This window comes from Myotis brandtii, unplaced genomic scaffold, assembly GCF_000412655.1.
Source record: "Myotis brandtii unplaced genomic scaffold, ASM41265v1 scaffold313, whole genome shotgun sequence".
In the NCBI taxonomy this organism is placed as follows: domain Eukaryota; kingdom Metazoa; phylum Chordata; class Mammalia; order Chiroptera; family Vespertilionidae; genus Myotis; species Myotis brandtii.
In genome coordinates, this window is record NW_005361994.1 from 2,218,220 (window position 1) to 2,244,025 (window position 25,806).

Genomic DNA, 25,806 nt, shown 5'->3' on the forward strand with positions numbered 1-25,806 from the left:
CACACACACACACACACACACAGCTTTGGAGTCCAGGACCAAAACTACATGGTTCTGCTTTTTACTAACTTATGTGTCTTGAACAAGTTACTTAACTACTGTGTGCCCCACATTCCCCAATGATAAAATGAGAATGAGGACCTGAAACCCATATGATCATGTTGACCAATGGCACCCCTAATACATTTAATTTTAAAAAATTTAAAGATGAGAATAAGGAAAACGGCCTTGGAGTGTGAGGATGAAGAAGTGCATTTAATTAACTAAACCAGCACATAGCACAGGGTGGTTCTATAGGTTCCCAGCTTTCTTTCTCCTCCATCTCTTTCTCTTTCTCATTCAACTTTTCCGGCTAACTCTTGACCTGATCTCATACGAGTCATCATTGAAAGAATAATGTTAGAGTGTTTTTTCCCTTTGTTTACCCCCTTCCCCAACTAAAATGAGTACTTTGAAAGTCATATCATTTATAGAGTAAACTCTTATTTACTATGAGTCTTGATTTTAACATTTCAGGACATACATTTCCTCTAAGGAACGGTATACTGTGCTTTAGCAGACAAATGACCCTAATTTAAATGCCCCTTGAAATTCATGTTACACGATGCTTAGAAATAAGTGTGATTCCTCTATATTCACACATGATGCAGGAATTATTTCCTAACACGAATAGAGAGAAGAAAAACAAAAGTAACCTAACATCACATTATTATCTTTCTCTAAATCCATCTAAAAGCACATCTCTAACAAGTAGAAATAATTATTCTCCCCCAATGGTCACTTGGTTTGGTAAAAGGTGGCCTTGTTCTTTTGAGCTATTATTGCCTACAATAATGCATGATTCCTTTGGCTGGGATAAGGAAAACCAGTGAGTATCCTGATTTCCATTAGCTGCTCGAAGTTCTATCCAAACAGCAACAAAATCTTTTTTTTTTTTTTTGCATTTTGCCTTGTTATTTAATCAGCCTGGCCATGTCTGATAGGCATTTGACCGTGTTGCCACCCCATGGTCTCACCCGTCTGAATTGGACAGTAGCACTTTTCAATCAGAATGAGCATGGCTCCTTGAATGGCCCCGGCAATTTCTCTCACACTCATATTATAATTATGTGTGTACCTCAATGTGTGAGACTATAAACATATGCTATATATTTGAACAAGAGTGCTGTCAACACTTTATTTTCGAAGTGTGTTCATTATGACTGAATAATAATGTGCATGCTAAGCAGAGCAGTAGCCCATGCCTGGGTGATGTTTACATTACCCTGTGCCTCTCATTCTCAGAATGAATTTTCAAGTGAAGAACAATTAGCAACTCTATGGAAATTGTATATTCAGAGTGCCTTACAAATCAACCGCAGCAAGACAGCTAATAGCTCTTTATATTCAATGTTTTCTTGGCCAAAACAGGCAAAGATGTCAAAAATAGAAGGTTGAATTTTAGTTGAAGTTATAGCAACTAAAATAACTACATGCTCAGATAAGAATATTTTTTAAGTGTTGATAGGTCTTTATTTTTAAAAAAAATAGAGACTAATAATCATTTATCCTGATTATATTGCTGTATCAATCACCAAGATCCTGTATATGTATGAGTGCAATTTTTGACTATGATTCTCTTTAACCTTCGCATGAGCACACAATGATGGTGCCTGGGGCAGATTAGTATTTTCAGCAACTTTCAGTAGCGAGAGTAGAAGTTAGGGGTGGGGAAGGGTCTTTGTCATCGAATATCCCAGGCACCTTGGATCTGGATAAGCAGGTAACTGTGGCTTGATATTTAACTCTATAAGAACAGCCTTCCTGCTTGTGTGGAAATGTGCTCTGTCCCTTACAAGAGCATGGGATGAGAAGCCGTGTGCTGGGCACACAGTGGGAACACTCTAAATATTTGTTGACTAGATTGCACAATGATCTATGTAGACAAACATGAATGACTGCATTTCTACATAAAATTTTTTTAAAGAGAAGAGTTTTCTCTTTTTTAAAAAAAATACTTTTATTGATTTCAGAGAGGAAGGGAGACAGGGAGAGAGATAGAAACATCAACGATGAGAGAGAATCATTGATCAGCTAGCTGTCTCCTGCACACTCCACGCTGGGGATCGAGCCTGCAGCCTGAGCATGTGCCCTGACCGGGAATCGAACCGTGACCTCCTGGTTCATAGACTGACGCTCAACCACTGAGCCATGCCTTCTGGACTCTACATAAATTAAATGCCTTAGAATTAGAATATGAATGCTTGAAAGTCCCTATAAAAATCTTTGGAGCCTCAAATTGATTATTCCTAACAGAAACAATTGGAACTATTTGCCGTTCTCAAATAAAACATTTCCATGAAGAATAATTTAGCATTTAAAAAATCCCAGCAATATATTGTTTTGCGATTTAAGTGAATGATTCTCAAAACATGGTGGCTGAGCCAAAAATATGAGCATCACCTGGCGACTTTTTGACATGCAGTTGTTTGGACTCCACCCCCAAACTGCTACCTGGGCCCGGAAGTCTGTGCTTTTACACATGATTCTGTTGATCATTAAGTTTACACTGCGCTGAGCACACATGTGAATCTGTGTGCCTGCCTTTTCCCTCTGGTCATCTTGCACAATTTCCAGGGCTTTCTAATAACCTGAGATAATATTTACCTGCGATTTGAGGTGAATGCCCAGCATCTCAGAAGAATGGCTTTCATGTGCAAATTATTAAGTTGGCTTCAAAGAACGACCTTTGGGGCAGGCCACTGGAATATGCGTGCTTTGTGCTCCTGTTTGACATACAGCCTTGCATTTGATATTTACGAAGTTTCAGAGGAAAAGGAGTTCATTTCCCCCTTTGTAAAAATGGCCTCAAATAGAAGCCAGATGCATTTGACTTGATCCTGTTTATACATAGAAACGTCCGAACCTGGGTTTTGTGATGTGAACCCTATAATTTTTTTCCAGATCAGCAGCTAAAGTTTACAGTATTGACATTACAGTAGTTTTTAAAAATAAACTTTATTATGGTATAAATTAAATGTAGATAAGTGGTTCTCAAAATTTTTGGTCACAGGATAGCTTTATACTCTTTAAAATTTATTAAGAGGTAAAACTTCTAGTTATAAAATAACATAGTGCATTATGCATCCATGACTTATTTTATAGTCAAACCAGTGTGAGCGCAGAAGAGAAGGGACATGACTTTGACCTCCTGATGCCTGGGGCGGGGCTCAGAGGTTCCCAGAGGTCTGTGGACCCAGGTTTGCAGAACCACTGCTCAAAACATCTGTTTCTCCCAAGTCCCAGTCCTGGCCAAGGTGGTTCCTGTAGACCAGGGGTGGGGAACCTTTTTGCTGCTAAGGGCCACTTGGATATTTATAGCATCATTTTCGGGCCATACAAAATTAGAAACTTAAAAATCAGCCTGCTATGTTCGGTCAAACATTTAATGAACTCACCCCTAATGCCTTGGCAGCGTCAGACCAAATGATGTTGTGGTTCTTATGTGGCCCGCGGGCCGGACATTCCTCACCCCTGCTATAATCAGAAGACAGATCCATAGCTTTGCTCGTAGCTTTGCTTCTTGCCAGAATTTTTCTCATACCTGATAACAAAGACTGGCCATTTAAAAAATGTTACTATAGGTGATTCAAGTTCACCACCACAACTCCATCAGCATCCCATCTATTCTCCCCAGTACTCCCCCAATGTTCCCCAACTGCCAGGTGATTCATTCATATCCTTCCTCTCTCTCTCTCTCTCTCTCTCTCAAATAATTTACAAAGCTGAGCTGCATCCACCTTTTATCTCAGTTCATGGGCACTTTCAAAGAACCCTGGATCTCACAACCAAAGACAATTGAAAAGCAATTTACTTCTTTTAATGTAATCACTCCATAATACAAGGAAGTGAAATCGATATTTTTATTGTTCACTGAAACCTTTTAGAAACCTTTTTAGAACCCTGGTTCCCTTCTTGAATCTCTGAAAATCTTTCATGTTAGTGATCAATTTCCCTAAATTTTGTCTCTCTCCTCAAACACACTGCAATCGAGAGGAAACAGATAGTATACAAAAAAGCAGATCTTCTCCCCTAACTCCCACCCATGCAAACACTTAGTTCATCACCTCTCCTGTCCACGTCTATTATATTTTTGTAGTAATTGCTCTTGAGTTTGTCATTGCACATAAAACTGGCATATTCTGATTGACAGGAAGAAGATTAAAGGGATCATTCGATCTATTTTTGAGTGGCCTAAGAATCCACTGGGGCCACATAAAACTTCTCACAATCTGAGTGGGTGAAGTTATGAATGTACTTACCCAGGAAACTTTTTTTACCACAATGCATAGAATACTGGGAGGAAGAAATGATGCAGAGTAGAGCTCTGTCCTATATTCCACATTACATATGGAGCATACCACAATGTATAGAATACTGGAAGAAATGATGCAGACTAGAGCTCTGTCCTATATTCCACATTACATATGGAGCATCCATTATGCACCCAGTCAGGGCTGTCATATTATTAATGTTGTTGAGTGTGCAGAATGTGTATTAGTTTGTTTTTTAGGGAAGGTATGGATACATGATCATTTGAGTGGCTATTTCCCATACATAGAGCCTAATTTGCAAAGTGTATTGAATAATTCTCTAGCTTGACATTGTTTTCTGTAAATTCCCCACCTCACCTCCCAAACCTCCTAGGCTTGCTAGATTTCCCCAGAGCTTTTCTACTGCTAAAGGCAAGTTCTCCCTCCCCGCCCCCTCCCCAGGGAGGTGTCTATCATTAGGCTCCTCCCCACGGAGGGGGGAGGGGGAATGCCTGGAACCCTGAGGTGTTAATTGGGTGTTAGATTTCCAGAGCTCATTAGATGTGGGACTCTGTTTCCTGTTCTGTGCCAGTGAGATGACAACTCTGACCTTGACTTTGATTCTCAGGAGACGCCTGTTAACCAAACAGGTAATATGAGAAATTTGTGCTTTTAAACTACATTTATTTATTGCCAATATTTCTTTAATTTAAGCATAGATGGCATACAATATCATATCAGTTTCAGGTGTACAATATGATGATTCAGCATTTATACCTTACAATGGCATCACCACGGTAAGTCTAGTAATCACTTGTCACTGTGAAAACAACACAATATTACAGACTATATTCTTATTCACCTTTTTCACCCCACCCTGACCTCCTGCTTCACAGATCAGTGCTCAACCACTGAGCCACCCCGGCTGGGCTAAACGTGTCTCTTCTTATAAGGACACCTGTCAGATCAGATTAAGGCCCATCTTAGCTTCATTTTAACATAATCATCTTTCTCCGAATATGGTCACCTTCTGAGGAACTGGGAGTGCAGGCTTCAGTTTATGAATTTAAACAGGGAAATAATTCAGCTCATAACAGAGGACCTGGAAGGATTATCTTTGTTTCTGTTTATAAAGTAAATAAAATATCTATTTATTTTCATGGAGTAGTAATATTAGTACTAAAGCAGTGGGCTTTCAGATGTCCAGCAAATCTACAGGTCTGTTCATGGTGTGAATTCAGGGCAGTGCCGGGTTTCAGGTTTCCCTTGAGGTTGTGTTGTCGCTGTTGCTCCTGCTGCTCTTTGGTATTTTCTTCCAGGTTTTGTTGGCAGAATGGAATTGAAGTAGAGAAATATACATAAACAGACACATGCACATTTACAGCCTTGTGGGCTATGTTTCCAGCACCTAATTCTCATAAGTTGATGATATGTTAGGTTTTATTTCCAAATATTAACTGTAGGGATAATGATATCTGGGAGAGTAGGAGTTCAAAACAAAACAAAACAAAAAAAACAACCTCCACATCCATGTTATCCTTACCACAGTCTGAGATCATCTATAATAATAAAAGTGTAATATGCTAATTAGACCAGATGACCAGGGCTGCAAGGGAAGCCCAGGTCCCAGGTGCCGGAGGGAAGCCAGTGCTGGCAGCCGGGGGAAGCAAGGCCCAATCTTGCACGAATTTCGGGCCTTGGGCCTCTAGTATTTTGTGTAATGGTGCTGATGGCCTTGTCAGTATCATTTAACAAATGGAAACTAAAATAGGTAAAATTTAAGTAACTTGCTCAAGATTATATATAATTGTTGCAATGTAGACTGAGTCTTCTGATTCTCATTTACACCTAAAGGGAAGGAGGTTTGTGAATCTGGTTAGTTAGCCATCATCTCGTCCACTTTTAAGTGCACCCATGCATTCTCAAATAAAACAATTTACCTCTCACCCCTCTTTTTAATTCTCTTATCAGCACATCCATCCACCCATCCAACCATCCATCCACCCATCCATATATCTACCTTACTAAGTAGTCATGGCACATGAAAATGAGATTATTTCTGATGAATCCAAGTTTTATTCATGCTTTCTTACAAGACTGGGAATGAAACAGTTTACAGTGCTCAAGGGATAGGAGTGGGTAACACAGCTAAATTATTATTATTAGGCCTTTATTTAATCACAGAAGAAGGATAATTTGCCAAAGTCACAATCCATTCCATGGGTCAAATTAAACTTCAGGTTTATGTATTTAACTTCAATTGCAATATCCGTCCAAGTTCATGGCATTTTTTTGTTATCCTACAGTCTCTTCATAAATATAGAATTTCAGAGAGAAAGCACATGACTGACATTTGCTTATCCACTGTGGTCTTTCCCACTGTGCTCTTGTCAGTTATTTGGATAACAGGATGCATCCTGTTTAGCAGGTAATTGTGGTGACCACGTCAGAAATCCAATTCATATTTTTTTAACTCCTACTAGTCCTCTGATGAAAGTTCTTTAGGAACCTGGAGAACATTGGCACAACATTCTCTTGACATTTTTCCCTTTTTCCACAGTACAACTAAATTTTCCACTGTTAATTGACCTTTAGAAAATATCCCAAATATGTTTTAAATACCCATATCTGTTTAAAATCCACTTCTTTTATTTGCATAATAATTCTGGGTGTCTTTCTTCAGTCCTGTTTACCTTGCTTACATTCTGTGTTACTACATTGTGGATTTATTTGGCACAAAATTTCCCCCACCCCTATATATCTGATTTTCTGTCTATCTACCTACCTACCTACCTACTAAGAGAGATAGAGCCCTAGCTGGTTTGGCTCAATGGATAGAGCGTTGGCCTGTAGACTGAGGGGTCCCGGGTTCGATTCCAGTTAAGGGCACATGCCTGGGTTGCAGGCTTGATCCCCAGTAGGGTCGTGCAGGAGGCAGCTGATCAATGATTCTCTCTCATCATTGATGTTTCTATCTCTCTCTTTCTCCCTTCCTCTCTCTGAAATCAATAAAAATATTTTTAAAAAGAGAGAGAAAGAGGACCCCCCACCCCAGGAATTTTGTGGAGAGATTATTTTGTTGAAAATTAAACATGCACCAAAGATCTTCATATAATAATCTCTTGTAATTTACTGTTGCACAACCAAGGACTATGTCTGCTTTAGTGTAAGGCAGGGAATAGTGCTCTGAGGCAGAATAATTTGTTTTTCCAAAATGAGTCTGTCAGTGAGAAACTCTGTGGTCTTTCCAGCCCACCCACTCACCACATGCCCATCTGTTCATTCATCCATTGATTCATAGTATTTAATATGCGTTGGAACCTAAATGGAAGGATGGCCCAGAAATCTTATTTAGTCAGAAATTTTATTTAATCCCTTTATGTGTTATTTTCTTGATCCGTGCATTCTCCAATAAAACCATCTACTTAATCATCATCCTCCCCATAATTCTCTTATCAACCAATTTATCCATCTGTCTGTTCATCCACTCCTGGATCCCTTTACCTAAGTTAATTTTTAGTCATTATTATTACTATTCACCCCCGCCTCTTGCCCACACAAGCATTTATTCAATGACCCATGGCCTCCCCTGTACTTCTAGACTTATAAAAACAATGTAACTTTAAATATCTTATAATTTTATCTTAATAAAGCTGAATAAAAAGAAATAAAAACTTCCAGATATACTTGCTATCATTATTCATTGAATAGGTGAGTAAGTACCAAAGATGTGATTAGTGTCATGTCCAATATAAGAGTTTAAAGCCCATATTGTACCCAGATCATTTAACTCAAGAAGTGACATTCCTATTTTTACTACAAATCCATGTTGTATGTTAAATTCTTTTTTTCTTTGTTTGATCTTATTTTTTCCCCATCACAATTTATCTCCCTTATTCTCTCTTCCACCTCTACCCATCCCCACCCCCTCCAATCAACACACTGTGGAATTCTCACCCAGAATATGCTGTTAGGTATATATATTTTTGGAAAGCATTTTCAGGTCTGGAGAAACTTTCATTATAAAATTCAATCGCCACAAGAATTCACACATTTTTATTTGAATATCTTAGTTCCTGGAGATATTGGGCCTTTATTATCTATTGTCACATTCTAACTCTTACAAAAACCAAATAGGCTATTGAAATCTTTTACAAATAAGGAAACTGAGTTTTGGAGAGGTGAAGTAAATTCCTTGGTATATTACAGTTTGTACTTATCTAGCTCTATTTCTTTATTGATTTGAGAGAGAGAAAGGGAGGGGGGGGAGAGAGAGAGAGAAAGAGAGAGAGAGAGAGAGAGAGAGAGAGAGAGAAGAGGGAAACATCGATTTGTTATTCCACTTATTTGTGTATTGATTGGTTGATTCTTGTATGTGTCTGACTGGGGATCAATTTTGCCACCTTGGTGTATCAGGACAATGCTCTAACCAACTGAGCTACTCGGCCAGGGCTAGCTTTACTTCCTATGCTTTCATTCTAGATCCCATAGTCTGAACTACTGCTTGGTGAATTTTTGGTTGCCTTAGGGAAACATATTGACTTCCAAGCCTGTAAGATTTCACATACTGGGCTGTCAGCAGCACACATAAGAAAAGCTGTATCCAACAGAAGGAAATCCATTGCCTTTCTTACTATTATTATTATTGTAATGATTGCTTAGTTAAATAAGGGAGTCTCCACCTTAGTACGTCAAGGGAAAGAGAAAATCTGAGAATATGTAATGGAAGCATTCTTTTTTTAAGACCATTTTTTTTTTGTAAGATGGGCAGACTTAAGCTATTTTTTCTATGGCATCATTATAGAATTAACCCGTTTAGTTCTCCTTTCTCCGAATCCTATCAACTAGGATGGCTTGGCTTCACTGGCGGATAGATCTTCACAGAAGGAGAAATTTTGCTCCTTCTGTTAACTTAAATATTTGAAACGCTATTTACCATCAGTACATCGCCTTACAAAAAAGTAGACAAGTAACTTCCTCTCATGCAGTCTGGCTGCGAGAGATCGCTTTGCTATGGGGCTGATACATCACGTTTCCAAACCTGTGAAGCTGTCATTGGCACAGATAGTAGGGAGTTTGCCAAAATCATGAATGTCAGCCGGGGAAGTGTCTTGGGAAACATCCTGCCAGCCTCTTCCTGACAACATTTCTCTCTTTGCGTTCCCGTTAGCTGGCCATTCTGCCTTTTTATTTCTACGTCTATTCCATTCCAGACTTCTATAGGATGAATTGCTTCCCCCAAAGCGTCTGTCCTGTGTGGTTTTGTACACATGGTCTCTAAATATATTTATTTAGGGACAAACTAGAGGCTTCCCCGTTCTGTGGTCCTCATCTAGGGAAACAGAAGGCCCAAGACTAACTAGTTGGATGGTCTCTAGAGAATTATGCTCATATGTGTAAGCTCTCCGCCCTGTTGATGTTGCTCAGTGGTTGAGCTTCAACCTATGAACCAGGAGGTCAGGATTTGATTCCTAGTCAGGGCACATACCGGGTTGGGGGCTCGATCCCCAGTGGCAGGGTGTGCAGGAGGCAGCCGGTCAATGATTCTCTCTCATCAGTGATGTTTCTCTCTCTCCCTCTCCTTTCCTCTCTTAAATAAAAATATACTTAAAACAGCAACAACTTCCCTGAATCCCCTGAGGAATTGTGTCATCCTCTCTCCAGTTTAAGGGTTCCTTTTTTTTAAAAAAAAAATTGTAGGCTCTTGAATCTGATTTACTGGGATGTATCTAGTTCTATTGTTTGTTAATTGTATGATCTTGAGAAAGTCAAGTACAGTATTTGCTGAACCTGAGCCCCTCAGCCCTGTGAAATCTCGGACAAAGTGTAGAGCGTTAAGATAGATCCTGTGCAGACAGTATGTATGTGGGGTATATATGAACTTTAATGAGCATTTACTATGTTCCAAGCACGATGCTTATTGGAGATGGTGTTGAATAATGCACATCAAAGTTCTGCCCTTGTGGAACTTAGCATTTAACAAAAGAAGCAGAAGCAGTAACTATGTTTTCAGGTCCCTGCAGCCAAAAGCAGCATTTCGCTTGGACTGGCTTCCAATCTTTTGTTTCTCTGGGCACTTGTACCCGTGGCCAGGTCAATTGGTTCAATACTCACACCAGCAGCTGACACTGAATGCCAAGAACACAGTCTGAGATAGCAAGATGCTATGCATCTCCCTGCTGGAAAATATCAGAGTGTGTGTGTGTGTGTGTGTGTGTGTGTGTGTGTGTATGCATTTGCCTGCTGGAAAATATCAGAGAGAGAGAGTGTGTGTGTGTGTGTGTGTGTGTGTGTGTGTGTGTGAGAGAGAGAGAGAGAGAGAGAGAGAAGCAGAGGTCATTTTCAGCGTGGGATGGTGTGTTTTATTCTTTTAATCAGGGGTCATTGTTTTTGTTAGCCTTTCATCTCTTACAACATATTTGAGGGTAACATGGTTTATATACCAGTTACTTTAATAACTGTTATTATTTCAAAGAGTTGTTACTTTTTTATAACGTGTGATGACAAGAGTAATTGCACATTCCCAACATGACCTCACTAAAATGGTGGAGTGCTCTGATGCCTATGACCTAGCGTTAGTGTTATGATATAATTTGTCTCTGTAACTTATTAAGAACAGGGTGTCTGGATGAAAGATAATGGTCTTTGAATTACTCAGTTTTTCTGCAGTAGCATCACACTGCGGCGTATAAAGCCACCTTCCAAGTTACATAGCCCATCAGGACACCCTCACCCCACCCCACCCATCTACCACCCTCATATCCAGTTGTAGATGTGACATCATGGGTGCGGGCAGAAGCTGACTCCATGTCAAGGTGGCTTTGTGAATCGGTGCCTACATTTTCCCTCTGAGCTCCTCCTCCCCTCTGATTCCGAGACCATTGCTTTTGCACCCGCCCACCATGGTGATGTTACGAAAACAAAATGATCATGTCAGGCTCCTTACTGAAACCTTGTGTTCATGGACTCTTGTTGCTTATTTATAGTTAGATCCGAACTCTGTGTCTTGGTTTCAAAACTCTACATCGTGTGGTCTCTGCCTTGTATTCTATCCTTTCTTGCCACCTCTCTTCTCCTTAGCGCGGTGCCCTAGGCATAGGAAATCATCTTTAGTTTCTCTAATTCAGCATGCTCTCCCCCGTCTCCGGATCCTCACCCACATTGTTACCTGTGCCTGGCATGCATTTCCTCCCTCTCTGAGATCTAAAGATTTAATTATTGCTTCTCCGGGGAGGCTGTTTCTGCCCCTCCACACTACACTTTCTGGGTGAAGGGAAATTTCTATATACTCTCACACCTCTCCGTTCTTTCCATATCATCACCTCCGGAGCGTGCATCCGAGTCCAGGAAATTTACTCTAAAGCATGTGCTGCTAAGATGGCCACCTGCTCATAGTGCATTCAGTGGAAAAATCTCTGAATCTCAATCGTTTCATTGGCAAATGGAGAAGTGGTCTCTGGTGTGCTATGAGGATACCATGATATTTACACATATAAAATGTTGATCAGACAGTAAGTAGTCAATCTATATATATACAAAAGGCTAAGCAACTGTCTGACCAGTAGCTATGACATGCAATGACCATTAGGGGGCAGCGCTCCAACCAGTAGCTATGACATGCACTAACCACCAGGGGGCAGATGCTCAACACAGGTGCTGCCGAGCTCTGGTGACTTGGCAGTAGCGGTTCTCGTGACAAACCTAGAACCAGAGAGGAGGTAGCCCGATTCTGGGGTATGTCACCCGAAAACCACCCTCTTGCTATCCAGGACCCCTCGGGGGATGTCATAGAGCCAGTTTCAGCCCAATCCTGCAGGCCAGGCCGAGGGACTCCACTTGCCAGAGGGACCCCGCTCAACTCCACAGATGACCTTCGAGCCACAGCGTCACCCCAGGTGCAGCCGGCCAGGGAGGGACCTCGGGAGACTGGCTCCAAGGCATGTCCGGCCCATCTTGCCCAGTCCCACCCTGCTGGCCACCTTCTAATTAATTTCCTTTCAGTGTGCACAAATCCGTGCACCTGGACACTAGTATTATAATAATAATAATATCATCTTTACTTTCTATTTGAATGGTAATCTTGAAACTAAAATACTGCGTGTCTCTATTCATTAGTTTCATGCTGTTATTTATATCATACATATACACTCACACTCTCTCTATTAATTACTAGAGGCCCAGTGCACGAAATTTGTGCACTCGGGGGGAGGGGAGGTCCCTCAGCCCAGCCTGCACCCTTTTGCAGTCTGGGAGCCCTCAGCAGTCGGACATCCTTAGTGCTGCAGTGGAGTCGGGAGAGGCTCCCGCCACCGCCACAGAGCTCACCAGCTGAGAGCCTGGCTTCTGGCTGAGCAACACTCTCCTGTGGGAGCACACTGACCACCAGGGGGAAGCTCCTGCATTGAGTGTCTGTCCCCTGGTGGTCAGTGTGCATCATAGCAACTGGCCGTTCCACTGTTTGGTAAATTTGCATATTAGCCTTTTATTATATAGGGTTATTATTATTATTATTATTATTATACTTCTGCGTTTTCTGTCTATTTGTGTTTATCTCCCACTAACTATGGGTCTTTGAGGGCAGAGCATGCCCACATTTTCTATGCACATGCTCTGAGCATGTTTAATAAATGAATGAAGAGGTCTTTTTGTATCACAGCCAGACGAAGCAGTCTTACCACCCCAGGCCAATTTGCAAGTGGCCTTTATCTTGCTCTAATTAACAGAAGCAGCCCTTGGGAGAGGCGGTCCTCACACCTCTGGATGATGTATGATGTGTGAACATGTGGTGATTTGGGATGCCTTTGGCCCCTTAGTCTCAGAGCAGGTCTTGGGGTGGATGCATTGGTAGGAGTGGTTGCATCGCAGTGAGCAGATGCTCAGACTTATGTGAAGAAAATAGGAGATGTAGCAGCTTGTCACCATGTACCCCAAATCCTTCTGAGGTTCAGACCTGGGGTCTCACAAGCATTTGAAACCTGTAAATGGCTGTTCTTACACACCCACAACTCTTTTTAAAAAAATATATATTTTATTGATTTTTACAGAGAGGAAGGGAGAGGGATAGAGAGTTAGAAACATTGATGGGAGAGAAACATCAATCAGCTGCCTCCTGCACACCCGCTACTGGGGATGTGCCGCAACCAAGTACATGCCCTTGACCAGAATCGAACCTGGGACCCTTCAGTCCACAGGCCGATGCTCTATCCACTGAGCCAAACTAGTTAAGGCACAACTCTTTTATTTGTAATGCCAAACTGGTTCCTTGAACAAGCCACGTGCAAAGGTGTGTGTATGATACAAATAACAGCATGAGGCTAATGACTAGAGACACACAGTATCCTATGTTTCAAGATTACCATTAGCCCACGGATCTGGATTTTACTGAGACTTGCTAAAAATGAATTTTCAGAAGGAAGAGGAATCATATCGTGTTTCCTGTGTGTTTTTTTTTTTTTGTCTTTTCTCTGCTTTTCTATCATGAAGTCTTGGGAATTTGCTTCCACTGAGGCTTAGCAGAGTGTTTTCTGATACTTGATTATGGTGGAATATGGTATGAAATAAAATGATTTTAGTTATTGCACATTTAACACGTCTGCTTCCCTTTTTGTCTATTTTTCAAATAGGTTAGATCAGATTCTAAAATCAATTGTTCGGGGTAGATGTCTCATCCCCACACTACAGGCAGAGCCACAGAAGCACAAACAAGTGTATTAATTTCTCCAGTTCATGTAGTTAGAGAGACCAGAATCTTAACTTTGTGCTTTTCTTTCCAACACTGTTTTTCTCTTCTTCTCGCTCAGTTATTTCTAAAGACAAGGGACCATTAAAACCTTGGTTAAGATTATAATATTAATTTACTAATTGATAAATGTAAGAAAAATATGGCACAAATAAATTCCAACATAATAATGATAACACCATTAAAGGGCTTAATTTTAAAAAAAATTAAAGCCTAACCCAAGGATATGTTTTGATGGATTTTTTTTTTGAGAGGAGAAGAGAGGGAGAGAAACATAGATGTGAGAAAGATATATCAATTAGTTGCCTCCCATGCATGCCCAGCTGGGATTCAACCTGAAACCTAGGTATGTGCCCTGACTGGGAATTGGATCCGAACCTTGTGGTGTACAGGGTGACATTCCATCCAACTGAGCAACACCAGCCAGGACGAAGGACTTGATTTTAATAGCAAAAAAAATATTGTGGCTAAGTGCAAATCATACCCATACCTTTTGTGTCTGAGGAATGCTTTGTATGTGAATGGAAACCTCCAAGAATGATATATTATTCAAATATTCTTTTTTTAATAAAAATGCTAATGGAAATGTTAAAATGCACATAAATTAAAATGATCATAAATTAGGATTAATATCACATTAATGAATTATAATCCCACATTCATTAAGATAAAGTGGCATTTCAATATTTGCTCTTGTTAATAAATTTAATACAATAAATGAAAGGGATACATTTGGAGATTCAATAAATATTTGATGTAATCTTAGGCTTTAACTTTTTAAAATATTCAAAAGCAAAGTAGGAGATCTAGATGCATTTGAACTCTTTGTTGCTGCTTTATGTCTTTTTGAACAAATCTTTTCTTTTCATTTATTGAAGCGCTAAATACAATTTAAATTGGCAAAGAAGGCAACGGAGATTGCTGTGAATAAAAGTGATCCCAAGAGAACACAATCTTTTGAGTTTCTAAGAGTTTCTTTGAAGAAGTTTTTTTTTGTGTGTGTGTGTTTTTTTAAGGAACAAGTATGTGAAATCTCATGGTGCGATAAGTGGAACTACATTGCTATTTAACTGCATTAAACTGAAAACATGCACTTGAGCGGTATTTTCCAACTATAATTCAATGCCCTCCTTTTAAAAATTAAAACAAAAAACAAACTAAAAATATAAATTCTTGTTTTATTTTATTTTATTTAAAAAACAAAACAAAACAGGAGTCAACATAGTATTAAAAGAAGCGCCATGTATCAGAACATGCCTGTCTCCCTCTTGAGAGTAAACTGAACATTTTAAAGCCAGGAATTCTGTACCTACCATCACGTTTCAGGGGGAGGCAGGTGTTCAATGACTATGTGTTGCCATGACCTTCGATGGAGCCTGGATCCCCTGTTGCAAGTTGTTACTTTTCAGTGTTCCCATTTTTAGAAAACGTGCTCCCCCGTTCTGGCCTCAGTGCTCTTCACAAAATGGGAATAATTTTTCTAGAACAGAAGAATTGTATGGAACAAAATAAAAAACGTCCTAGACAAACATAAGATTTTTAAAAAAATATTTTTATTGATGTCAGAGAGGAAGTGAGAGGGAGAGAGAAAAAAATATCAATGATGTGAGAGAGCCATTGATCGGCTGCCTCCTGCACACCCCTCACTGGGGATCAAGCCCGCAACCTGGGCACGTGCCCTGTCTGGGAATCTAACACCTGTTGGTACATAGGTGAACGCTCAACCATTGATGGAGCCTGGATCCCTGTTGCAAAGTTGTTACTTTTCAGTGTTCCCATTTTTAGAAAACGTGCTCCCCCGTTCTGGCCTCAGTGCTCTTCACAAAATGGGAATAATTTTCCTAGACCAGAAGAATTGTATGGAACAAAGTAAAAAACGTCCTAGACAAACATAAGATTTTTAAAAATATATTTTTATTGATGTCAGAGAGGAAGTGAGAGGGAGAGAGAAAAAGAAATATCAATGATGAGAGAGAGCCATTGATAGGCTGCCTCCTGCACACCCCTCACTGGGGATCGAGCCCGCAACCTGGGCACGTGCCCTGGCTGGGAATCTAACACCTGTTGTACATAGGTGGACGCTTAACCATTGAGCCATACTGGCTGAGCACAAACATAAGACTTTAATATGCATCAGATTATTAGAATTATTTTTGTTTTTGTAAATACCGCAGGCAAAACTGAGTTGGATTCTGGGTCTACTACACTTCATTCAAAAATATGAACCTCAGGGAGGTTATTGTGTGCCTTGTCAAACATCCTTTTTCTCATGTTTTATATGAAACTAGAGGCCCAGTGCATGAAATTCATGCATAGGTAAGGGTCCCTAGGCTTGGCTGGTGATCAGGGCCGATCTATGGGGTGACTGGCAGAGCGATCAGGAGGCTCCCACTGGCACTCGCCTTGGCCGGCTTGGGGCCTGCGGGCTGGGGGCAGCTCCTACATTGAGTGTCAGCCCCCTGGTGGTCAGTGCACATCATAGAGACCGGCCATTCTGCTGTTTGGTCAATTTGCATATTAGGCTTTTATCATATAGGATATTTTAATTCATTTAGTTTTTGGTAAAAATTAAGGGAATTATGTGCAAAGTGATTTGCATGGTTCTTGGCATACAAATAGTGAACCCTAAAAGGTAGCTAGTGATAAAAACTTTAAATACATGTATTAATAAACTGAAAAGAATCTGTACATTTTTGTCATATTTTCCTTGATCTTTTTATCATTTTAAATGCATGTCAGTTTATACTAAACTGGCCAAAGTCTTTTTAAGTTGAGTTTATTGGGGTGACACTGATTAACAAAATTATGCAGATTTAAGGTGCACAGTTCTACACTTTCTCTGTATACTGTATTGTATGTTCACCACCGCAAGTCAAGTCTCCTTCTATCACCATTTATCCTCACCATACCCTCCTCTACCTCCCTCCAGTCCTCACTCCCCAGTCCCCCAGCCCCACCCTGGCCCTACTTGGCAATCACCACACTGCTGCCCATGTTCATGCATGAGGTTTTCACTTTTGCTCAATCCCTCGACACACCCCCGTTCCCCCTCCCCCCCTACCCCACCCCAGCCAACATCTGTCAGCTTGCTCTCTATGTATGAGTCTGTCACTATTTTGCTTACCATTCCAACTCATCTGTATGAATTTCATTATGTTTTATTTTGATTTATAAGAATACATTTGTGAACTTGTATGCATATATGCATAACCCATGCATGCAGACTATCGTGCAGTGAAGGCCTGGGGGTGGTGGAGGCAGGGTAGAGGGGGTCAATTGGGGAAAAAAGGGGGACATGTTAAATACTTTCAACAATAAAGATAACATTTTAAAAAATAACACAGTCGCATGGACTCTTTGTGCAGCTTCTGATTGCAGAGATTGATGAAGTTCCAATGAATGCAAAAAGAACCAACGTGATATTCAAGCAGGAGGGAGTTAAAGGAGAAAATAACGTTGCATCGCTAACCAATGTCACCTTTCATTTTAGCTGCACACAGACCTGGATCCTGGGAGCAAAAAAATCAAGTATATCCTTTCGGGCGATGGAGCTGGGACCATCTTTCAAATAAATGATATCACGGGAGATATCCACGCCATCAAGAGACTTGACCGGGAGGAAAAGGCTGAATATACGCTCACAGCTCAGGCAGTGGACTTTGAGACCAACAAGCCCCTGGAGCCTCCTTCAGAATTTATTATTAAAGTTCAGGACATCAACGACAACGCACCGGAATTTCTTAATGGACCCTATCATGCGACTGTGCCGGAGATGTCCATTTTGGGTATGTATGCAGAACTATTAAGAGTCACTTTGAACATAGCTCCCGGCATCGGGGATAGTGTGTGGCTGAACAAAAGGCATCTGTGGCTGTCTTCTCTCTCATTTGCATTTCCAAATCCCCCTTTTTTTTGGCCTCAGTGCCACAGCTCGATAGCTTTAGTCCCTTAGTAATAGGAACTGACGAAGCGGTTTTATTAAAATATCTCTCCTTCCATGACAGTCCTTCAATAGGCCGAATTTGTATTCTTCTCTTACACTTGTACTTGGAGTATTTGTTACTGAGGCGGATTTATCAAGATTTGTTCCAACATGCCAGACTAATCCTGTGGATATTTGCTTGATGGTTAATTATTTGTGCACATTCACATGCAATTGCAGTGCATTGAGAAATAGGGAGCCGTCGAGGTCTGTAGGCAGCCAGATATTGAATGGAGCTGGTAGGCCCACCCCAGAGAGGATTAGGAATCACAGATACCAGAGACTTCTGTGCAGTGGGTGTCTTACCTTAACTTTTTTTTTAAAAAGTTATATATATATATACATATTAATATATATGTATATATTAGAGGCCCAATGCACGAAATTCGTGCAAGGGGCTTGGCCCTCGTGGCCCCGCCCACTGGTCATTCTGGAAGATCATTCCACTGTCCAGTCTAATTAGCATATTAGCTCTTTATTATATAGGATATATCTTTTTTATTTCAGAGAGAAAGGGAGAGAGAGAGAGAGATAGAAATATCAATGATGAAAGATAATCACTGATTGGCTGTCTCCTGCACACCCCACACTGGGGATAGAGCATGCAACCTGGGCACGTGCCCTGGACGGGAATCGAACCCTGACCTCCTGGTTCATGGGTTGACGCTCAGCCACTGAGTCACACCAGCCAGGCTGAACTTTGTTTTAGAAGTGCCACCATCACCAAAGACCCACTCCCAATTTTTCTGAGTCATTGAAGTACTCATTACATTTTTCATAGCAGTGTATATTTCAAAACATGACTTTCTATTTTTTCTTTTTCCTTATTTTTGGAGGGATCTGCTTATCTCTCCCCAAACTCTGGCTTTGATCCTGGAAATACCCCTGTCCCAGACTTTATAATATAGACCTCTTTCTTATCTGACAAAATTAATAGGCAGGATCTAAAAATGAGAGTGTGAAATACCCAAAATCTTTCTTTTTAAAAAAATATGTATTTTTATTGATTTCAGAGAGGAAGGGAGAGGGAGAGAGATAGAAATATCAATGATGAGAGAGATTCATTGATTGGCTGCCTCCTGCACACTCCACACTGGGGATCAAGCCCACAACCTGGGCATGTGCCCCGACCAGGAATCTATGACCTCTGGTTCATAGATTGACACTTAACCACTGAGACACACCGGCCGGGCCCAAGTCATTCTTATGTATGGAATATAGACACTACTTCATTTTAAATTACATGTAAGACAACCTATAAGGATGCATACATCAAAATCAGAATACAACAAAATCGCATAAATTCGAAGTAGATGGACATGATGACACAAATTAAACACACACACACACACACAAGTAGAGACATAAATTGAAGGCCAGAATGAGGTGAGCAGCCTGGCTTTCTCTGATATCTTCTGTCTTCTGTAACGTTGGCCGATGTGCCCATTGCAGCAGCAAATCAGAATGGATTGCAGGTCTTCCCATCCCCCCCAAGTATGACTCCTGCCAACACTCTACTTTGTCAATTTTTTTGTGCAAAGAATTCTGCCTTTATTTATTTTTTCTCATCTTACCAGAATCGCATCACTCCTCTTTGGTTGGCTGAAATGACACTTTTTCTAGGGAAACTTGTATGGCTTTCCAGTAGGAAATTCTCTCTCTACTATTACTCTTCCCACAAAAAGAAACCCACAAATAAGCAAAAATATCTCCATGTGCCTACTTCTTTTAAATCCTGACATGGAAACAGAATTTGAGGAACACTCTTTCTTTCTTATTTTCTTGTTTAGGGTAGAGAACTTATTTCGTTCACCTTCTCATCCAGATAAGAGTAATACGGTTTTAAAGGGCTATGGTCACCTTCAATATACAAAGAACCCTTTATTTAAATTGCTAACAAATGGTGAAGAGGGAAGTGGTTATTTTTTGCCTCACTTAGGATTTCTACATCTTAATGGCCAAGCCTATATCTATTTATTGTAAATGTGTCAGAGGCTTCCATTTCTGTGTATATGAGTCATGTGCCTGATAAATATTTTGAGAAAGAAGTTCCCTTCTCCATCTTCGGCAGACTCCCAAGGTCAATTTCAGCTAAGAAAAGGATCGTAGAGATATTATTAGCTACATTATGCAACGTGTGTGTGCACCTGTAAATATACAGTACATAATGTTTTTCTATCTAAAAGATTTTTCTTGGTGAGAGAGTGCAGACTAAGAAAAATTAACGTTCATTAACACACACAGTTGTTTGTTTGTTTTTAAAAAAATGCCTTCTCTATTACATCTTTTTCAAAAACTACATGAAGTGTGCTGCCTGCAGTTCAAAGTGTGGGTTTGAAGTTAGATAGAAAGAGTTCTGAATCCTGGTACCATTCCTTATTATCTGGTTGACCTTGAAGTTCAGGGAGGTTCCATGATCATTCATTTTCCTTAGCTACCATGCAAACATAGGCATTTCCATCTTGCTTTCGTTGTGTGAGAATTGTGTGATCGCATACAAGGTTAAGGTGTGCCTTAAAGTAAACAGGCATCCGATAATTGATTGTGGTGGTGGTTTTCAAAAATTATTTTTATTGTCCAGCCAGTGTGACTCAGTGGTTGAGCGTCGACTTTTGAACCAGGAGGTCACAGTTCAATTCAAGGTCAGGGCACAGGCCTGGGTTGCAGGCTTGATCCCCAGTGTGGGTTGTGCAGGAGGCAACCAATCAATGATTCTCTCTCATCGTAGATGTTTCTATCTCTCTCCCCCTCTCCCTTCCTCTCTGACATCAATAAAAATTATGAAAAAGCTTATTTTTATCAATCTATTTCCCACCATACGTTTGGACCTTTCCCCATGTATCGATCTTATGTATCGCGTGTCTGATTACTGTTTGACTCCAGCCTCTCTGGGTACAGGAGGCAGAGGCAGCCGCACTATTTTATTGTCAGGTGTGAATTATTCCCTTCATTTCTCACGAAGGTGAATATCAGGATGAAGGTCACTACTATCTCCTCTCTCTCCCTATTACCACTGTTCTCAGCCTGTCTCTCCCCTCCCCTTCTCCGTTCTTTCATTTTTCTTCCTTTGCTACCACAGAAAGGCCAGCACCTGTACCTGGAATGCCAGGGAGGACTGGGGGGTGGGGAGGGGGTGGGGGGAACTTGTGCAGAAAGTGAAAAATAAAATTCTAATTGAGAAATTGGCCAAGATTACATTGAAATGAATCTGATGTTCAGGGACCGTCTGCCAGTTGACAAGCTGTCAAGACAAAACGCACATATATATTTGCCCAAATGGCAGCCGCATTATTTTAGAAATATCTTATTTGGGAGCTGGAGATACAGCTCTTTTCTATCCGCCTGTGAATCGCAGAACTTGATGAGAATTCGCTTTTATAGCAAATAAAGAGCGACCTGCGAGCATTCCTGGTTTTTACTGTGGAACCCAAACTAGCGTTGTTGAAGTTGCTTTTTCGATGCAAATGTCCCTGTGTTTATGGATTTCCAGATACTTTACGTAGATATTTTTCATGCTGTTGCAGAGTGGGGTGAGGGGTGTTTAAGCCCGATTTTATGTCGACACCTGGATTGGAGTAAAATCAGCTTTTTGAACATAGAATTCCAGGCTGTTTGGCTGCACATTTGCCTTCTGCCTGCAGAAGGGGCAGAAGCCAGGTAATCTTGCTTTCTGTCGTGCGCACAATAATCTGTACCTACAAACCCGCGTTTGGAAAAATTCAGCGATTATTTTGAAAGCATTTGGCACAGCGCAGCGCTGGTCCCCAACAAATACTAGTTTCTTTACAGCTGTCCACTTGTGAGTTCTATCAGCATGATTTTAAAAATCGCCTATATGACATGAATGCTCGACAGCCTTAACTTTATGTTTCACAGATGTGCATTTTGGAATGAACTCTGTTTTATTCAAAAGAGCATATCAGTGAAGGTCGAAGTCAAGGGATGAGAAGGCCAAGTACAGTAGTCCCTCCTTATCCGCAGGGGATAGATACATTTCAAGACCCCCACTGGATGCCAAAAATAGTCCCTGTCTATACTATTTTCCCTATATCTATGCATCTAGGATAAAGTTTAATTTATAAATTTGGCACAAAAAGAGATTAACCTCAATAACTTAACAATAAAATGGAATAATTATAACAAAATACGTTAATAAAAGATACGTAAATATGGACTGTCTCTCTCAAAATAGCTGGAATGTTCTCTTTAATATTATCAGACCGCAGCTGACTGCAGGTAACTGGAACCAGCTACCTTGCCCAGCCACACCTCGTGGCTTTTGGAATGAACAGTCCAGGCGGCAGGCAGGTAGTCAGGAACAGAGGCAGGAAACTACATAATGCTCTCTGCTCTTCTTGTCCTATCTATTGAGTCATTTCTTAATATGTAACAGACCTATGGCAACAGCTTCCAATCAGTACTCAAAATAGGTTTATTGGGGAAAAAAGTCAAATTTAATTGATAAACACTGAATTAAAAAAAGAAAAGTACTTTTTATACTTGTCCTTGAAGTATATATGTATCCTAATTTAATAATAAATTAGGTTCCTGCACCCAGTTGTGGTTTGTGGGTGTGTGTACGTGGGAGGAGGTACTTCCCACACACCACCAAGCAATTCTTGGACACCATCAGGGTGTCCTGTAATTCAGCTCAACTCTGACACTATCTTCTGGGAAGTAGCATCACTTGCCACAGGTTGAGGCCGTCCTACCCAACTGTGTGCCCACCCACCCCCACCCCAGAGGCCAGTCCTAAGTCCAGGTTGTCACCTGTGCTTCTGACCAACAGGCTATAAATCAGAGGTCCCCATGGCCCCTTTTCTTGGGTTCCACGAATTTGCTAGAGTGGCTCATAGACTAGAGTGCCAGTGCATTATAAAAGGCTATAATTTAGGAACAGCCGGATGGAAGCCATGCATAGGGCAAGGTACGTGGGAAGGGGCACGGAGCTTCCATGCCCCCTTCAGGGCACCAGTTTCCCCAAACCTCCAAGTGTTCACCCATACAGTGCTCTCTGCAGCTGTCTTTTGGGGAGGTTCATTACGTAGTTATGAATGAGTAAATTATTGGCCGTTGGCAGTTGATTCAACCTGCAGCCCTTCTCCCCTCCCCGGAAACTGTCTCTATGCAAGGCCACGTGTTAATTCAGCAAGCAGTTAAATAGTGAAGTTTACCATGTTAAGGAGTGAATTGAAAATCATAATGACTATAGCTTACATGGATTAGCTTTGTATTCTTGTCACTGCCCAGTCCACATTTTAGTCCTCTGTAAAAAAAGATTCCCAAAGTAATAATTAAAGAGATTCATTTTTATATTCTTTTTTATTATTCAAGAAAGAGTTTTTGTCACATACACTTAAAAGATTAAAGAAGTTTTATGTGGACAAACTATCTTACACCTAACATACTTCTTTCTGATAATTTTGAGGTTGTGGCTTGCTTTCTCTCTCAGTCATATATTAAGTCAATTCAGCAGCATTTCCCTATTTTAAAGGAGAGATGCATAGTAAAAAAAAAAAGAAAAGAAAAACATATTGATGGGTTTGATTATATTTTTGCCTTATTCGATTCAGAGTGATGAACAAAATTGAAATTCTTTAGGAAAACATGGGAAGGAAATCATGAAGATTGAAATAAACACCCTCATAAGCAACCCAGCTGTTCGACCTGATATGAATGCCTATAACAGCTGAGGTTTCAAAACTCTAAGATGGGATGAGGATTGTGTAGTTTCTGTTCTGCATTAAGAAGCTAAACATCCATAGGGATGCATAGGCAGTTGGCTTGATAGCTTATTTCTTTTTAGTACCGAGTGATACCCCATTGTCTGGATTTTACCACATTTTGTCTACTCACCTGCTGAGGAACATCTTGGTTGCTTTTACATTTTGGCAATTATGAATAATGCTTCTATAAACAAATGAATGAAAACAGAAATTTCTAGAGTATTCAAATGTGAAAGTTATTGGCAATGAACTGTGAGAGGTACCTAAAATGTATTAGTCTTCTAAGCGGCCTTGTGTTGTGTCTGCATTGTGGCTAAGCACAAGTTTGGAAATATCAAGCACGGTTCATTTGAATGCCTTTTGTGATGAGGAAACTCCTTCCACCAAATTTTGCTTTAATGCTTACTCTTCTGTTCTCCCTAAATTATAAGATGCTATTTCATGAGTCGATGATTAATAACACAGTAATATAATTAATCAATTGTATTTTCCCTAATGAAACTCTATTTTTAGTACCTTATCATTGTCAACTCATATCCCTGATTTCTTTAAATTTAAGGTTTTTTTAATCCAAATATCAACTCATAAAAAATATGCTAACAATGTAGAATAGCTTAGGAAATTTTATTATAAAATGTACATATGCTCCTGTTTCTATGCAGGTCAAATTTTATCGAAAGTCAGATTTCAGTGATTTGAAAAGAGTTAAAATTCTAGAGCTATTCAGTGTAGGGTTGTCATAGGAGCCTCCGATCTGCCCCTGCTTTGGGGTCCCATTAGCAAGATAAAAAACTAAGTATTTTCAATGGTCTCCTCTTGTATATTTGTCTATGAACGTAGGCATTCCAAGTAAGCAGTTGAAATCTTTGAATTCCTTCTAGAAGATGAATTCTCAATCACTAGCGAGTAAAAATTCTTTAGAATGGCATAAATCACCAGAAAATGTAGTGAAATACCTCATTTGATTTTACAAGTTGTAATATAGGCATCACTTTTTTCCAGTATAACAGAATATTAGGTAAAACTGTATTTCAATAAGTTACATAAATGTAGGGAGTTTGAACCCACTGAGAACAAATTTTACAATCTCTGCCCCTAACCTCACCCCCTGCAGGTGAACAGTCACTCCTTTCAGAATGGGGCCTGTTGCCTCAGACTCATTCAGGCACCTCTAGGTCCCATTCATGGGTAGCTCATAATTTAAATCAAAGTAGGTCCCATTCATGGGTATCTCATAATTTAAGTCAAAGTAGGTCCCATTCATGGGTATCTCATAATTTAAGTTGATGTTTTAAATTAGAGCATTGACTGAGTGTTAACAATATCTAAGTAAAGAGGCAATGTTGATTCTATATCTCCACCTGTGCTTTTAAACCAGGTCAGCCAATCAATATACCAATTAAACAATGGTTTACGGGCCTATTCATAGCAAGAGCTACTGCTGAAGTTCTGTGTGTTTCCATTTTCATTTTTCTTCCTCTGTGTCCCTGTGCTTGCTCATTAGAATGAAACTCAATTTCATTGAATAACAATTTGATGATTGATTTGGTTATCCTGACGTTGACTCTTAACGTTTTTCAGAAATCTGTCTTTTATTCATTTGCCTGTTGGCTTTTTCTGTTTCTACATATATGGGTTAGCCTCTCTGAAAACTATACCTCATTTCCCTGTAACTCAGAGAAATGCTCTATGGCCAACATTTCATGCAGGCCTATCCTGAGCCCTTCTGAGGAAAGTCAGATCTACTGCTTTCTACTCAAACAACCTTCTGGTACTTCAAATACTGAGAAGTGTTCTCAGAGCAGTAAGTCTGCACTCATCATGAGGAAAACCCAAGAGAGACCTCAGGGTCATGGGATCATCTGGGTGGACTCCTATGAGAATTGATATATTAGGATTCAACATATTGATTGATTCTAGAGGCTAAGGGCAAATTGTTCTTAAATTATTCCAGCCATGTCTGTGTCTAGCGCTCCGTGAATTGGCATCAATACTCGCGGTGTTATGAGTTATTTCTTACCTGGCCACCCCAGGAAACCGTGGATTAGGAGTGGCTGGAGAGCAATG

General features: G+C 40.3%; 1 protein-coding gene and 1 long non-coding RNA gene across 2 annotated transcripts in view; one reads left to right on the top strand and one right to left on the bottom strand.

The window, feature by feature from the left end:
• The window catches only part of LOC102258829 (cadherin-8), a 187,224-nt gene that overhangs the window by 95,031 nt on the left and 66,387 nt on the right, over nt 1-25,806 (top strand). The window contains exon 3 of the mRNA XM_014542798.1: nt 17,522-17,816. Within this exon, the coding sequence (XP_014398284.1) occupies nt 17,522-17,816 (295 nt within the window). The remainder of the gene's footprint in view (nt 1-17,521; nt 17,817-25,806) is intronic.
• Nucleotides 440-14,453, bottom strand: LOC106726754. Its single transcript, XR_001362858.1, has 3 exons — nt 14,410-14,453; nt 7,833-7,838; nt 440-449 (listed from the first exon to the last, which is right to left on the bottom strand). It is a non-coding gene; the product is annotated as an uncharacterized LOC106726754 (long non-coding RNA).